The following is a 17,808-nucleotide window of genomic DNA, read 5'->3' as shown; positions in this document are numbered from 1 at the left end:
TTACTTAGTGAAAAGCTTATCAATGATCATTTTTTTTTCCTTCTTTTTATCACACACACACACACACACATATATATATATACCAAAGTATCCATCTAATAAATCATCCTATTTCACCATAGAAACACACACATCAGACTTTCATGTCATACCTCACAAATTATGTGCTAATGTGCTTGTGTATATTAGATCAAACATGTGAATTTTCAACTGCCAAAAGCAAGTAACCAAACTGAAAAATCCTATCATCAGATCATGTCTTCAAAATTTTAAGACAAGCATGAACATGCATTGAGTATATATATATATATATATATATATATATATATATATTATAATATATATATAAATATAGGAACAAGGTGTGTGTAAGTGTGTCTCCCATACCCACAAACTTAAATTACACATTGTCTACAATGTGTGTATAACATGGAAAGATATTACCCGAGAGATGGACGAAACTGTCTGGAATAGCATGGCTCATAGCACACCCCCAAACTTGAATTCAAGCATACTTGTTCCTAAAAAGCAAAACACTAAAATAACAATGGAAAACAAAAAGAAACTAAAAGTAAACGACAGAAAAATAAAAGGAAAAGCAAACAAAAAATAAAAGGATATGCTATGGAGTGCCTCCCATGAGCACTAAGTTTTACGTCTTCAGCTAGACTGTTGTCCTCCTCTTAAACTTGAAGCACCATTCTTTTCTTCTCTTGCACCACAGAGAATTAATTTTTGCTATAGTAGGGGGATTCCAATTGTCTGTAGATCAGGGTGGACCACTATGAGTTTTCTCAAACAGTTCTCATCCGGTGGGGAATCATGAACTGGAATAAAATAAAAAGAAAACTCAGGGAGCTTTTCTATCTGGATGTCTTCAATTTGCTCATTTGGTAGCTCTGGCAGACTTCTCTCATGGACTCTTTGTACTTCGGGAATAAGAGCAGATGTTGAAGAATTCTCAGTGATCTCTTCTTTTTCCCAATGTGGTTCTTGTGGAACCTCAATTTGCTCTTGCTTCCTTTCTTCCTCTTGATTTTCAACCACTTCTTCAATCCTCAATGTGACAGCTCATGATAGTAGATACACTCATCCTCCATGTAGTGTCCTTTAGGATTGGCCACCAACTGACTTTGGCACTCTTCTTCTTGGTATTGTTGAGGCCAATTGATTAGAGATGGCTCATCTTCATGATAATGTTGACACCAATTGATGGGAGATGGTTCCTCTTCATGAGCTACTATCATGAAAATGGATTGCCATAGACCGGGACTAAGACAAGAATATGATTGACCATAGAATTGTGGAGATGGCTCCTCTTCATGATAGCAAATACTCTCTTCCTCCATATAATGTCCATGAAGAGTGGTCACCGACTAACTTTGGCACTCTTCTTCTTTTTCTTTAAGGGTATCGACTATCTATTTGTGGTGGGCCTTCATCTCATCAATCACTTGGCATGTTCCCTTAGTCATTTTTTATGTACTTTCGATTAACACTCTGATATTCTCTAGCAGCTCTTCAGAGACCCCAGGAGGAGGTGGTTCAGCCTGATATTGCTGTTGTGGAGCTGATTGAGAGGAATATGAATGATCATAGAACTGCGGATATGATTGAAGTTGCAGTCCATGAAATTGTGGAGCATGAATTCCAGGAGCTTGAGTTTGCCACAAGAGATTGGACTGGTGGCTCCATGACGGGTTATAGGAATTCAAATAGCTGTCGTTCCCCGGTCTAAATGATGATGTGTTTATATGCCCATAAGAATGGTCAGAAAATTGTCTTGGTGAGGGACAATTTCTAACATGGTGATATGGGTTATGGCAATATAAACATGGTCCATGGGGTGTCAGAATGTTTCCCCACATGAGAACAAAATTAAAATAACAAAGAGAAGTTACAATTAAAAGGGAAATAAAAACAAAATTCAAAATAAAGACTTACGAAAATGCAGACTCGAACGACCCTGCATGAAACAAAAGAAAAAAATCAGATCTATAATTAAAACAGTTTATGTACTGTTGTCCGGATGTGCGATCAATCGCACCTACTAGTTCACTCGATCACACTGGTGCGCTCGATCGCCCTGTATCGGCACTCGAGCACACCTTCGGAGGTAAAAATAGAACTGCGGAAACCAGAAAATAGAAAACTAAATTAAAACAAAAATAACTAAGGGAAAAAAATTCCAAACAAAATCAAACAATCCCCAACAACGTCGCCAAAAACTTGTTGTGCAAATATTCACCTAAATTAATAGGCAAATAAATGTACGTTTTAACTCGCAAGGGCACAAGATCAAAACAGTAGTATAGTGTAGCAAGTATGAGATCATTCCCATGGAGATTGTTGCTTTTGCTTAGAATTGATTAAAATATAAACTTTGTCACGAAATTGATATTGATATATTGAATGGAAAAAAAAGATAAATAAAAGGTAGGGCTTTGATATCCACCACTAATCAAGCTCAAATAATATAACAATATGCCAGTGCTCTAATCATATTATGAATATTTGAAGTTTGCCAGCCTAAGGGTATGGGTGTCTACTCCTTAAGCTATTGATTTCCTTAAGCAAGGAATTAGGCATGGGTGTCTACCCTAATTCTTTTCTTTCTTATAGGATTTAGCATGGGTGTCTACTAAGTTGTTCTTTAAAAAAACATAAATCTGTGGAAATCGACAAACACATGAAGCATAGGGCATGGGTGTCTACTCCCGGTTCCCTATGTTGATTAACCTAAGAACCCGTGAGGAATTCTTTAGTCACGCTATTAAGCCCAGGACTCGATCATCCAAATTGACTTAAATAACTAATCCATACCACATTCATATAATGACCAATCACACACATATGGAGAATTCAATAAAACAGGAATTAATCAAGTTAAGTATCACAATATGATTATCACAAAGGCGCCAATATTGAAATATTAAATGAACTTAATTAGGGCTTCAATCTAGCCCTACTAAGGTATTAATTACACATAATTAAAATAAAACTAAAAAGAAAAGGAAAAGAAGAAACCAAAAATGACTCCATGAAGTAGCCTCCAATTCTTCTCCCCAAGAGTGTGTATATAATTGTGAGGCTTAGAGGTCTATTTATAGGCTTAGGAATACTTTAGAAATCCTAGAAACTCTTGTAAACTCGTAGGGTTTAGTCCTAGTGGAACTAGGACTTTGAAAACCTAATTTGGAAGGAAAAAGAAGTAGGGCCTCAGCTTTCTTTTTCCCAGCGCACGGATGCAATCGATCGCAGCCCATGTCCGCTCGTCTAGACCTTTCTAGTAGTGCGCTCGTGCACAGGTCTCCTACGATCGATCGTACTATCGGAATGCTTAAGCTTGATCCAAAACTTCTAGCTTCTTCCCAATTTTGTCCTTTAAGCACAATACTTCCGGAAATGCTTTCTTTTCTTCCAAAATCCTATAAAACAAAGAAAATAAAATAGTTCGAACTAACAAAACTTAGGAATTAACAAATATAAGTTAACAGCTAAAATATGAATATTTTGGCACTTAACACAATGCAGCATGATCTGAGTAGATAATGACTTTAGATCCTAAAAAGTAGGATCTAAACTTATCCAATACAGAAATGACTGCAAGCAACTCCTTTTCAGTTGTGGAGTAGTTGAGTTGTGCATTGTTTAAGGTCTTGCTCGCATAGTAGATGACATGGGAGAGTTTATCAACACGCTTTTCCAAAACTGCTGCATAATCAGACGCGTCACACATAATCTCAAAAGGTGCACCCCAGTTCGGTGGCTGAATAATGGGTGTGGACGTCAAAATTTTCTTCAGATCCCCAAATGCTTTCTTACAGTCCTCATCAAATACAAATGGGGTTTCATTCACCAATAACTTGCACACGAGCTTGGTGACCTTGCTGAAATCCTAAATGAATTGCTTGTAGAATCCTACATTGCCCAGAAAAGAATGTATCTCCTTCTTTGTACGTGGGGGTGGAAGGTTGGAGATCTGATCCACCTTCGCTTTTTCAACCTCAATCCCACGATGAGAGATGACGTGTCCGAGTATAATGCCTTGCTTTACCATAAAATAGCATTTCTCCCAATTTAGCATCAGGTTCTTCTCCTTGCACCGCACTAAAACCAAAGTGAGGCGGTGCAGACACTCCTCAAAAGATGAACTGAAGACGGAGAAGTTGTCCATGAAAATCTCCTGGAAAAGTTCTACCATATATGAGAATATGCTAATCATGCACTGCTGAAAAGTGGCAAATGCATTACATAACCTAAAGGGCATGCAACGGTAGGCAAACGTCCCAAAAGGACAAGTGAATGTGGCCTTCTTCTGATCTTCAAGGTCTAAAGGGACTTGGTTATATCCAGAATAACCATCCAAAAAAAAAATAGTACTCGTGCCCAGCTAAGTGCTCCACCATTTGAACAATGAATGGGAGGGGGAAATGGTCTTTCCTGGTGGTGGCATGCAACTTACGGTAGTCTATACAAACTCTCCATCCTGACTGCACACGAGTTGGGACCAACTCGTTGTCTTTGTTCTTCACTACTATCAATCCGGTCCACTTAGGCACTGCATGTATCGGGCTCACCCACTCTATCAGAAATTGGATATATGATCCCTACATCCAACAACTTAATCACTTCTGCTTTCACAACTTCTTGCATAGCTGGGCTTAGCTTCCTTTGTGGCTCCCTCGATGGCTTGGCATTCTCCTACAAATGTATCTTGTGCATCACCATCGAGGGGCTGATTCCATTAACATCATCAATGGTCCAGCCGATAGCTTCCTTGTGCTCTCTCAAAACATCCAATAACCTTTCGTCTTGAACACTTACCAAATCTAAAGCTATGATTACAGGCAAAGATTTAGCTGGACCGACTAACTTATACTTGAGGGTGTCTGTAGAAGCTTAAGTTCCTTCTTGGGCGGCTCTTGCGTTGTGGTCTCCCCACTTTCACTACTCACCAGAGGAGCAGTCTCTAAAATTGCACCTGCCTGCTCGAGTAACTTGTCTAAATGTCCAAATCATCTCCAAACTGAGCAAGGCATGCTTCCAAAGGATCTTCTATGCTTGATTCTTCAATAGTCTCCTCAATAATCTCCTCAATCAAGCATACACTCCTAACGTCATCATATTCTAGTGGTTGCTTGCTGATAACAAAGATATTCAGGTCCACTATCATGTTTCTGAACAAGATCTTTGTTAAGTGCCAAAATATTCATATTTTAGCCCTTAACTTATATTTGTTCATTCCTTATTTTTGTTAGTTTGTACAACCTAATTTCCTTTTTGTAGTTTCTTGGTTTTATAGGTTTTTGGAAGAAAAAGAAGCAAATCTAGAATTATTGGGCTTAAAGAGCAAATTTAGGAAAAGCTGAAGGCTCTAGTAGTGCGATCGATCGTAGGAGACCTGCTATCAAGCACACTACAAGTGGAATGACCAGAAGAGTGCAAGGCATGCGCTCGTGCGCACACAAGGAGACTCGATCGTAGACATGCGATCGAGCGCACATGGGCTGCGATCGATCGCACTCGTGCACTGGAGAACAGTGAGCTGCGGCCAGAATGCCCTTTCCTTCCATATTAGGGTATTCCAAGTCCCACTTGTAATAGGACTAAACCCTACAAATCTTATAGGTTTACAAGGGTTCTAGGATTTTTAGAGGTCTATAAATAGACCTCTTAGCTTCTAGGAAAAAGTGGGGAGAAAGAGGCACAAGCTCTGGAAAGGAACTGAAGGCTAGATCAAGAAGAGTTTGGGGTTTTCTTCTCTTCCACCTTTTATTTTGTTATGTAATTTATATTTTAATTTGGGCTAGATTAAAGCCCTAGTCATGTCTATTTAGGATTTCAATATTGGCGCCTTTGCTACAATTATATTTTGGTATACTAACTTGATTAATTCTTGTTTTATTGAATTCCTCATATGTTTGCTTGATCAACATATGCATGTGGTATGGATTAGTTAATTAAATCAATTTGGATGACCGAGTCCTGGGTTTAATAAGAGTAACAAAAGAAATCCACACCGGGTTCTTAGGTTAATCAACATGGAGAACTGGAAGTATACACCTATGCCCTAGGCTTCATGCGTTTGTCGATTTTCACAGATTTATGTATTCTTAAAGAACAACTTAGTATACACCCTTGCTAAATCCTTTAACAAAGAAAAGAGTTAGAGTATACACCCATGCCTAGCTCGTTGCTTTGGGAAATCTATAACTTAAGGAGTATACACCCATACTAATAGGTTGGCAAACATTAAATATACCGGTATGATTGGAGCATTCGCATATTATTATCTTAATTAGTCTGATTAGTGGTAGATATCATAACCCTAATCCTTTTTAGTTTTAATTTATCTTTTATTTTATTTCTTTATTTTAAATTCAATCGTGACAATTGAATTTTATCTGTTTAATTAAATAGGAAATTACTTCTAAACATAATTTACCAATCCTTGTGAGACTGATCTCGTATTTGCATACTATACTATCGTTTGATCTTGTGCACTTGTGAGTAAAACGTACAATTATTTGCCTATTAATTTAGGTAGATATTTGCACAACAAGTTTTTGGCGCCGTTGCTGGGGATTGAGTTAAATTTTGTTTAGAATTATTTTCGTTTAGTTTGGTTATTTTAATTTTTAATTTTAATTATGTTTTTATCAAAGCTCAAACATATTTTTTTTTTTTTTTGTTTTCTACTTACTTCTCTATTTCTATTCTATTTCAACTCTGCGGCATCCTACATTATGTTACTGCGATCGAGCGGAGACCAAGTGTGATCGAGCGCAGTTCCAGAGGACATTTGAACAACAGTATTGAAGTTGTTGTGACTGCATGGGCAAATCTTCTTATGCAAGGTCATCGATCTCAAGCCTCAACCATCTTTCCACTTGATCCAGAAACTGAGCGGACCATTTGATAAGGGTATAGAGAAAACTTCAATACAGAAGAAGAAGAAGAAGTTGAGGAAACAATGGAAGAGTTGCTAGAAAACCCGCTACCAGTGCGGAGGCTCATGAAACAATCTTTCATCCCGAAAAACCTCAACCAGCCATCCTGCATAGCCTAGCAACCGGAGGTGGAAGGCAATTACTATATATCCCTGCAAATACTCAATGCCTTGACTCACTTCAGAGGCACAACTACTGAGGATCCAAACTTGTACCTCAGGGAGTTCTTTGATCTCTGCAAGCTTCAGTACGTTCAAGGCCTAACTCCAGAGAGACTCAAGTTAGTCTTATTCCCTTTTTCCTTAGAAAGACAATGCTAAGTTGTGGTATAATTCCTTGCCTATAGAATCAATTCATACTTGGGAAGAGTTGTCTAGTAAGTTCCTAAAGAAGTTCTTCTCAGCTCAAAAGACAAGGCAGCTTCGAAGGGAGCTTCAATCATTCCAACAAAGAGACCGAGATCTTTTCTTTGAAGTGTGGGACCACTTCAATATGCTGCTTCTCAAGTGCCCACATCACAATATGCCTCAAGATGATCAGTTACAAGCTTTTTATGAAGGTTTAAATGATATTAACAAGGGTATTGTTAATTCAGCTTGTGGAGGTGTGTTGATGGAAAAGAGCAGTGAGGAAGACATAGAGCTCTTTGAGACATTAAGTGAACACTCTCAACAATTCTCGTCTAAAGGGAGGCAAGGAGTAAAAGCAAGGACATGTATGAAGTGAACCTAAGTGGTGGACCTCCAAATCAGATGGTTGTTGTGGAAAGAAAGCTAGATATGATTGTCAAATCCATGACTGCTCAAAACAGCTCACCTAGTCAACAAGTCGTGCAACTCTAGGTATGTGCTTTATGTTCTCACTTTGATCACACTACTGAGACTTGCCACTTTTATTCATCTATAGATCCAGAGCAAGTAAATTATGTGGGACAAAACACTTATCCTCACAAGAATAATCCCTACTCTAACACCTACAAGTTAGGGTGGCGAAACCACTCCAATTTCTCATGGAGTTACAATCAAAATGCTCTGAACCATCAAGGGCAGCAGAGGAACTAGCAACAAGCAAAATCAAAGTAGGAATGACCTGGAGAGTATGATACGCACCTTGGCAACTACGCAATGGGAATTCATGAATGATCAAAGACAAATCAATGCAAAAACCGATCAAGCGATGCAAAGAATCGAGTAAGCTATGCAAAGACTGGAAGGACAAATGGGGCAAATGGCTAAAGAGTTGAGAGAAAGAAAACAGGGTGGATTTCCATCCCAAACAATACCCAATCCAGGAGCATCTTCTTCGGGATAGAAATAAGAGAATAAGAGGAGAACAATAGTCTGGCTGAAGACGTTAAACTTAGCGCTTATGGGAGGCACCCCATAGTTTATCCTGTTATTTTTCTATTAGTTTTTCAATTTATTTTTATGTTTATCTTTAGTTTTGTTTTTGATTCATTTTTATTCGTTTTGAGTGTTTTGTTTTGTAAGGACAAGTGTGCTTCAATTCAAGTTTGGGGATGTGCTATGAGCAACGATATTCCAAACTGTTTCATCCATATCCTGAGTAAATTCTTTCCATGTTATAGACACATTGGGGACAATGTGTAATTTAAGTTTGGGGGTATGGGACACACTTTATACACACTTTGTCCTAGTTTGATTTTGTTTTCAATTTTGTTGTTCATTAAAAAAAAAAAAAAAAAAAAATTATGCATGTTCATGTTGTCTTCAAATTTTGGTTGATTTGAAGAATTGTGATTTAATTTCATTGGTGAGCTTAAAATTTTGAACCCATGATTTGATAATTGAATTTTTCAGTTTGGTTACTTGCTTAAGACAGTTGAGAATTCACATGTTTGATCTGATCTTACACAAGCACATTAGCACATAATTTGTGGGGTATGACATGAAAGTCTGATGTGTGTGTTACTATGTCTTGGGTGAAACTGGATGATCTATTAGATGGACACTTTGGCATATATAAATATATATAATAATAATAATAATAATAATAATAATAATAATAAAAAAAAAAAAGATCATTGATAAGCTTTTCACTAAGTAACTGGACCTCTTGCCTCAAAGCATTGAGTGTTCACGTCAAAAGGTGAAGAATTTTGATTTGGTTAAAGTCATGGTTAGTTGGTTTCGTAGCCCTTTTGACTCGAGTTAGTAAGTCCTTAGGGGTGTTTTACACCTAATGCCCTAAAACCATCTAGATTGGGAGTCATTGGCCTAACACTCGCTACATTGGTCAATTAGAAAGCTTAATGGAACCAAACATTGCACAGTCTGATGAAAAAAAAAAAAAAAAAAAGTTATGCCATAATTATTCATTCTAATGGGGATTTTAGTGAACTTTGAGATATTGAGACATTGCACATTGAAAATAGTTGAATAGCTTCATATTTGTGTGCTAGTCCACTTTACACTGATTTGAACTTGTGATACCTTAGCTTGTCTTTTGTAAGTAATTAGACTTTAAAATTTCAATTCATTGTGAAGATGGAATTTAACCTTTTAAGCTTGCTAATGAATGAAAATCATGGTTTTGAGTGATATCTTAATTTTTGAATAACATGAACTCTTGCATGATGTTTGTGGGTAATATTCCTGTAAAACCCTCACGAGACTTCACTCGTCCTCTAGCGAATTCCTTGGGATTTAAAAGGCTTGTTGCATATGCTAAATGCAATCGTACATCCCACGAAAGATGGATTTATCTTTATGATTTTTGTTTTTCCATTTAGTTTTTAGTTTCGTATTGCTAAGGGACTAGCAATATGTAAGTTTGGGGGTGTGTTAAGTGCCAAAATATTCATATTTTAGACCTTAACTTATATTTGTTTTCTGGAAGTAGCCTCCAAATTCTCCTCTCTGAAGTTGTGTCTTCAATGGTGAGTCTTAGAGGTCTATTTATAGGGCTTAGGAGAGTCCTAAAAGCCCTAGGAATCCTAGAAAAATCGTAGGCTTAAGTCCTAGTACAACTAGGACTTGGGAAGTGTTTGAAATTTCTCCACAGCCCAAGTGCGCTCAATCGCAGGAGTTGTGCGCTCGATCGCACTCCTGCAATCGATCCTAGGCAATGTGCGCTCGATTGCACATATTCATGGCTCAAGTCTAGACTTTTAATTTCCAGAATTTCCCAAAATTTCCCTTTAAGCTTGAATTTTCTAGAATGCTTCATTTTCCTCAAAAACCTATAAAAAGACATAAAACACAAAAAGGAAATAAAATTGCACAAACTAACAAAACTAAGAGATTAACAAATATAAATTAAGGGACTAAAATATGAATAATTTAGCACATAACTCACCCCCCAAACTTACATATTGTTAGTCCCCTAGCAATATGAAACTAAAAACAAAATGAAAAACAGAAAACAAAAAGATAAATCCATCTTTCGTGGGACGTATGATTGTATTTAGCGTATACAACAAGCCTTTTAAACTCCTAGGCATTCCCTAGAGGACAAGTAAAGTCTCATAAGGGTTTTTCAGGAATGTCACCCACAAACATTATGCAAAGTTTATGTTATCCAAAAATTTAAAGTAGGCTTCATAGCATGCGCCTATTTATAGAGTAGGTTGTCTGATGATGAGAATGGTAACAAGGCGAGGAAAATGGGATTCAAGAGCAATTGATGGGCGAATTAATGATCTTGTCTCTTGGCAGTTATAGATAATGTGTAATCGCTTCGCTAATCAATGTGTATCCGAGGATAATGAGAAACTGCCATGATAATTAGTGAGTATCCAAGGATGATGCATAACCGCTCAGATAATGAATGCGTGTCCCATGAATGGTGTGTAACCGTCTAGATAATTAATGCGCATCCGTTGATTATTCCATAATTGTTTTTCGTAAATGACACGAATAAATGATCCCGACTATACTGGCTCAGTAGAAAACTAGTCTCGGATTGTCAGTTTGCTTCTTCCGCTTACCCTGTTTGTAGGCTATAAGTCTTGGGAGTATGCTGTCCTGGGCCAATCATAAGGAGTTGGTGATATTGGCTCTCATTTAACGTATTGGGCCTTTGAAGATGTGGGCCTAGACCTTTGTTGTTGATCCGTGGCTTGGGCCCTTGGCGTTGACCCAAGCCTATGGGTCGAAGCTCGAAATGCATGTAACACCAAGGATTAATGGACAATAATCAATAACTTTTGAAGTTTGATTATTGATCTATTAAACATCAGGAAAAAATGGATATAGTTATGATTCCTAAATAGTTAGGAAAAGTTGTTTCATATGAAACAAAGTGGTAGGGTCTTAGAGTCGTAAAGGAATTGCAACTCTTAAAAAAACCCATAAATTTTTAAAATATCAAGTGAGAGATTCTTTACTGAATCAAGCAGTCTCCATCATAAATCTAAGTCCAATTAATTCTCTAACCAAGCTACATAAGCTTAGTTAATTATTTGGGTCACTACAGTTTTAGAGTTGCAGATCGAATGTTTGGTGGTCCTCTCTTTTGAATATTCGATGGTCCATCGTTAAATGTTCAGTCAGAATCAATAGTCCAAAAATTCTTCATCCAATGAACCGGGTAAACTTGCTAACCCTCCGACTAAGCTTAAAACAATCTAGTAATTACTCAGGGCATTACAGGTTCGAACTTTCGGCCACGACATCAAACGTTTGGACAGAGAGGGTCGAACGTGTGGTGCTAAGTAGAAAACCCATTTTGAAACAAAAAGCCACTAAACCACTGCAAGTCCTAAAGTTTAACATGATCCTTTTCAGAGTCCAAACCCAAAATAACATATCCATGTAGAAAAAACTATGTTTAACATCATCAAAATGTTAACCCATACTTTGAAGCAAACCACCAAAGAAACTCTTCTCCTTCTTCAAAACTCTCATACACACGCGTGCACACAGGGGTTTCACCGAGCAAAAGGTGTAGAATAAGTGCATGAGGGTTGAAGGGGGGGTATTTATAGGCTAGGAAAAGCTGAGGATGCTGCTTTTTAAGGTTTGCAAAGAGTCAAATGTGTGGTGTATTACTCAATGATTCTAGGGTTACAAGTCAAACGTTTGGGTGGTCCCTGCATGAATGTTCTTCACTAGGGTTTTGGATCAAAAGTTTGGTGTACTAGGCTTTGAATGTTCGGTTTGAATCAAAAATCAAAATTCGTATTCCCAATGAACTCTAATGAACTTGGTTGACCTGTTAACCCCTCCACTTATGTCAAACACAATCTAGTAATTATGTAGGGTACTACAGTGGCTAACGACGGTGGGCTGGGCTTGGTGGTGGCGGACCACCCTAAGAGGTTCAGTTGAAGTGTCAGCCACCCTTGGGGAAGACAACAAAAACAAATGATTATTATTATTATTATTATTATTTTTTGTTTGAAGTACCAAGGAAGAAAAAAAAAAAAAAAAAGAATGGGTTTTTCGGATATATTTTTCGGGAAGAAAATATATTTTTGCTCCTCGAACTATCATCTATTTGACAATTACAACTCCAAATTTTAAAAAAGTGACATTGATGCCCCCACATGCTATCATTGCATGTCAAATTAGACATTTTTTTGCATTTTTCTCTCCAAAATGCCCTTGAAGTTATTAAAAAATAGATAAAAATAAACACTTACTTTTATTGTTTTATGCTGATGTAGCATCCTCCCAATAAAAGGCACAAAGGAGTTGATTTGTGCAAAGTCTTTTTTTTTTCTTTTAGTTGATTTTCTTTTCATTCTTTTTCACATTATGCCGTTCTTTCAAGAGATTATAAACAATGTAATTTCTTGCATTAATGTGACATTTAAATTCAAGATTAGTGATTAATTATTATTTTATAATTAAGTATAAAATACAAAAATTAAAACAAAATAATACTTAATTTTATAGAAACTAGACCGAGCACTAGCAAGAAAATAATACTCGCTTGTGACAGCTTGTTTTATATCTACTATGTCAGCTTGGTGACAAGGCATTGCTTGCTACGCTAGAAAGCATTTAAGTCTCCCTTGACTTTTTCTTAACTTCTATTCTTTCATTGGTAGGAAAAAGATTTTAATTGGAACATTCTATATTTCTGTGGTAGTCATCGTTAATCAATTTTTATGTTGCCTTGTGCCAAAAAAAATTTTTATGTTGACGAAACGTGTGAAAATGATGCCTTTTTTAAAACTAGAGCCGACTAAGTAAATAAAAAACCCATAGCAAAGATTAGGTAGTAGAGTGAATGACAATTAATTATATAATGGATTTGGCTAGGTGCGATAGTGGAAAGTAGCCCAAAACGACCCAATTTGGGTCAATAAACAATTAATATTTTTAAAGAAAGATAAAAATAAAAATAAAAATATTAAAAAACTTAAAATATTAAAAAAATTAATAAAAAGAAAAGAAAAAGAAAAAGAAAAATTAAAACAATCGCCGATCAGATGTTAGGAATCGATTGCAGCGAGAAGCCTCTCTTGGCCAAGAAGCAAGAGTTCCGGTGCGGGAGTAAGAATCTTATCCAATCTGTCTATTAGTGGAATCCCCAAAAATAAATATGAATCTCATGTAAATGAAGGGAAATTTTATGGCTTAAAAGCTCCTTTAAGCCACTCTTCTAATTCCTCTCGGGTTATTTCTGATCGGATCTTGCCAGGGGTTGGTGCATTGATGACGAGAATACGTTGTTTGATAGAAGTTAAAGAATCTGCTGTTTGAAAGGTAACTTGATCTAGATGCGGAGTCTCGTTTGCACTTTATGGTACAACTTTTTTCCTTTAAATAAGAGGAGGTGGTCAAGACCTTAGGCAGCTCGACGCATCTAGTTTTGGTCTTGCTAACGGGCGACAAAAGGATGTTGGGTGGAGCCACCCCTTGGCCAAACTGGGGCGGTCTGCCCTGGACCACCCCAGTTTGGCCACCACCCCCAAAAAGCCAAAATTAAAAAAAAAAATTAAAAAAAAAATTAAAAAGTTTGGGTTTTGGGGGTGGTCCGGCTACCTCCAAAACCCAAACTTTTTTTTTCAAGGTTTTTCATTTTTTTTTATTTTGGCATTTTGGCTAGACCGCCCCCTTGCCATGGGGGCTGGTTGAACCACCCCCATACCGGAGCTACCCCTTCAATTTTTCTTTTTCTTTTTCTTTTATTTTTTATTTTTTTTTTAATATTTTAAGTTATTTAATATTTTTCTTTTTCTTTTTCTTTAAAATATTAATTGTTTATTGCCCATAAAGACCCAAAATTGGGTCGTTACGGCACCTAAGCCAAATCCATAATTTATTTTTTAAGTAATTAATTAATGAAATGAGAGGGGTAAAAAAGGAAATGAGGGAGTTCATATATAACGATGACTTGTTTTTTTTTTTTGGACATGTCCGCACAAGAGGGGGGAAGGGGATTCGAACTAGTGACCTTCACTTCATTAAGTGTGGTCCCAGCCGATTGAGCTACCTCTTAGGAACATAACGATGACTTGTTGAATTGGTATGATAAGCGATGAAGACTTCCAAATTAATCACAGTAAAAGTCAAGGATTTAAAACTTTCAGAATACTACTAGTTACACCAAAATATGAAGAGTATAGGAGATGCCTTTCATTATGGATGGTGATGCAAACTATTGAAGCCCTTGAAAAGGTTAAAAAGCAAAAATAGTTATTTTTTTCACTGAAAAAACCACTAAACCCACTGTCTTAGTTGGTTTTGAAAACACTAATATTGAGGGCTCAAAAGTGGGTGGTGGGCATTGTTAGAATGAATGAAAAATATCTATGAGATTGATTTAAATTAAAAATACGATGTTTTCATCTCTATTCTGTTTTTACATTTATCACAAGTCATAACATTTTTTTTTTTCTGAAAGAAAAAAAAAAAAAAAAGAAAGTTAAATGCCTTTCCAGTACCTGTGGTTTGCACCAAAATCAAATAGTCACTTGGGTTTTCAAAAATATTACAAATGGTACCTATGGTAAGCAAATAAACCTACCACGTCACGTGTAAGGGTGACGTGGCACTCCATTAAAAAGCTAACAGAATCTTGAAGGAGGTACGAAGAGAGTTTATTTGTTTACCATAGGTACCATTTGTGACATTTTTGAAAACCCAAGTACCTATTTGATTCTGGTGCAAACCACATGTACTGGAAAAGTATTTAACTAAAAAAAAATTAAAAATTAATAGGGAAACTACCTTTTGCCTCCATCAATTACAACGTATTTTCACTTTGCCTCAATGAACTACCAACTGTGACATCCGATCCCCATGAACTACCATTTTGTGCCCCAAAACCCCACATTTTGTCAGTCAAAAGCGTTAACTCAGACGGTCAAAGCGACAATGCGTTGTACTTCATGAGGGCAAAGTAACAATACGTTGTAGTTTATGGGAGCAAAGTGACAATAAATTATAGTTTATAAGGGCAAAGTGACCGTTAGACCGTCTGAGTTAACGCATTTGACTAACGCAATGAGCCTTTGACTGACGGAATGAGAGTTTTGGGCAGAAAATGGTAATTAATGGGGTCGAGTGTCACAGTTGATAGTTCATTGAAGGAAAATGCCAAAGCGTTATAGTTCATAGGGGCAAAAGGTAGTTTCCTCAAAATTAATACCCTTCAAAACAGGTTAACAAATGAAACCACTTTGAATTTCTTTGAAAAAAAAACATATTCCACCTTTATGAATTTTATTTCACACTCGTAAATTCCTTAATTGGAGATGGGGAATATCCCGAATTGCGCCAAAAAGGGTGGCTAAGGAAGGGGGTCAGTCTTAGAAATTTCTTCCCATGTGGGCTTTGAGTAAAACCTTGCAATCTCATTCCATTTTGTTGGCACATGAAGTCGTTACATTTGAAAACCTTGTTTTTTAGGTTACGTGCACATACAAATCAATTTGACAATTTAAAACAACCCTAGGTGAAAAGAAAATGATTGATAGATTAAGTACAAATGGAGAATTCAAGAGCAACTAAAATTCAAAGAATTAGGATACACTATTACAACAACAAAAACATAATTATTCATCAAATTAATATATCATCTTAATTCATCAACATATATATCTGGGAATGCATCACTCTACCACACTAAAACCTTATTTATCATCCATCATCTATATGCTCTACCTCGTCTTTCGTTAAATCCCATCAATCTTGTTTATTTATTTTATATATAAAAATAAAAAATAAAAAAAAATGCAAAGATTCAGGTATAGGTATTTTTGCAAATTTCGTTGAATCCTAACTTTCAATTAGATGATATTTTGAGATTTTGACAGGATTTAACAAAAAAATTTAAAGGAAGAAGATGAGACATTACAAAAAATTAAAAGTTCCATACCTTAAATTGAGATTTTTTGAACATTAGATATAATGTCAAAAGGCTTGAAAGTTTAAGAAAGTTTTCATAAAATTTAACAATCTAATAAGGGCAGGAATGGAACCATCTGGTATTAGAAATAAACATTAATTATGCAGTCATTTAAACTATTTATCATCAAATCTCAAAAAAAAAAAAAGAAAAAAAAAAAAAAGGTTCTTATTGTATTGTCTGAATTAATAATTATATTATATATTACAGTAGAGGTGCCTAGTTAGCAAAAGTAGCCGAAATAAGTTGTAAAAACTTATCAAAATTAAGCACACCAACATAATAATTAGCCATTCATCCCACACCAGATTTCAAGGTTGCTCGGAATAAAGCTCTCCAACGCCAATATCTGATCACTGAAATCTCCAAAAATCTGAGCTCCTTCTAGCGCCATCGGCGGATCATACAGCCACCCATCAACCGTGTCAATTACTATGAACTCATCAGCCCCTGACTCGGGCGAGTCAAAACGCCCTTCTATATTGGGCAACTCCACTATCTGACCCAGCTCCTCGGATTCCGATTCCTGCGAACGAAACTCGACTGGGGCCATGGCTGCCGCTTTAGCCGCAGCAGCCTGAATGTGAGGTGGGGTTGCCGATAGTGGTCGAGGAAGCAGAGGAGCGAGGTCAGGAAAGTTGAGCACCGCCGAGTCACCTTTGATGCTCAGCGCAGCGACGTCGTGCGCTCGTGCAGCCATTTCTGGGGTGGAAAATGTGCCAAGCCAGATGCGGGATTTCTTGCGGGGCTCGCGGATTTCGGACACCCACTTGCCCCAGCTGCGCATTCGGACGCCCCGGTACACCGGGTGCTTGCTACACTCTCTGGGTCTCTTGCCAGATCTCCGCTCCGGGGATTTAGAGGCCGAGTTGGACGAAAAGGGTGAAGATGTGGACTCTGAAATATTGTTTGCTTCCGCCATTAATGTTGCTGCTGAGAAGGAAGGTGATCATGAGAGGGGGTTTTGTAGGGAAGGGCAGGGTCGCACCACAATGCTTAGTGGAGACGCTCCCATAGATTGACCTTCAAACCAACTGGCAATTGACAACAAATTGTTTCTTCTCTATATCCATCCATCCATCCATCCATACACCTACAGAGAGACGTTGGAAACTGGAGGCGGTGTGTGGGGTCCACGGAAGAAGGGTTCATCGCGGGCGGAGTGGGTCCGACGTGCTCTTATCTGTTGTACCAGAAACGTTCAATAAAATAGTTTTCTCCTTCAACCTTTGTGACGCCACGTTTCTCTTCTTTTGTCCGTTAAGAGCCAACTTCCTTTTGTCCGTTATTTTGTTTCAAAAATTCAAACCCGTGTGCCATTCCTATTCAACATCAATTATTATTTTGCTATTTGGTTGTATTCCCTAAAAAATTAGGTATTTTCTCACATCCCTACATTATCCACCATCACCCCCAAAGCTTATGTGTTGTAATCGCTTTCTGCGTTCGGTACATAAAAATTAGTTTTTTTGGTTTGAGGACCATGCAACTTAAGTTTTGGCGTGATGTGAATAGTTGTTATAAAGACTTG

At 37.2% G+C, this 17,808-nt stretch overlaps 1 protein-coding gene across 1 annotated transcript; it reads right to left on the bottom strand.

Annotated features, from left to right (window-relative positions):
* Positions 1 to 16,450: 16,450 nt before the first annotated feature.
* Positions 16,451 to 17,538, bottom strand: LOC132187796 (dehydration-responsive element-binding protein 3). Its single transcript, XM_059602235.1, has one exon. It carries the CDS (start codon positions 17,197 to 17,199, stop codon positions 16,564 to 16,566), a length of 636 nt encoding a protein of 211 aa, XP_059458218.1. The 5' UTR covers positions 17,200 to 17,538; the 3' UTR covers positions 16,451 to 16,563.
* Positions 17,539 to 17,808: the final 270 nt, after the last annotated feature.

This window comes from Corylus avellana, chromosome ca7, assembly GCF_901000735.1.
Source record: "Corylus avellana chromosome ca7, CavTom2PMs-1.0".
NCBI lineage: Eukaryota > Viridiplantae > Streptophyta > Magnoliopsida > Fagales > Betulaceae > Corylus > Corylus avellana.
This window is presented reverse-complemented; position numbering and strand designations above follow the sequence as displayed.

Excerpts from the sequence above, each read along its gene's own strand:
- LOC132187796 (XM_059602235.1), bottom strand. The coding sequence starts at position 17,199 with ATGGCGGAAGCAAACAATATTTCAGAGTCCACATCTTCACCCTTTTCG.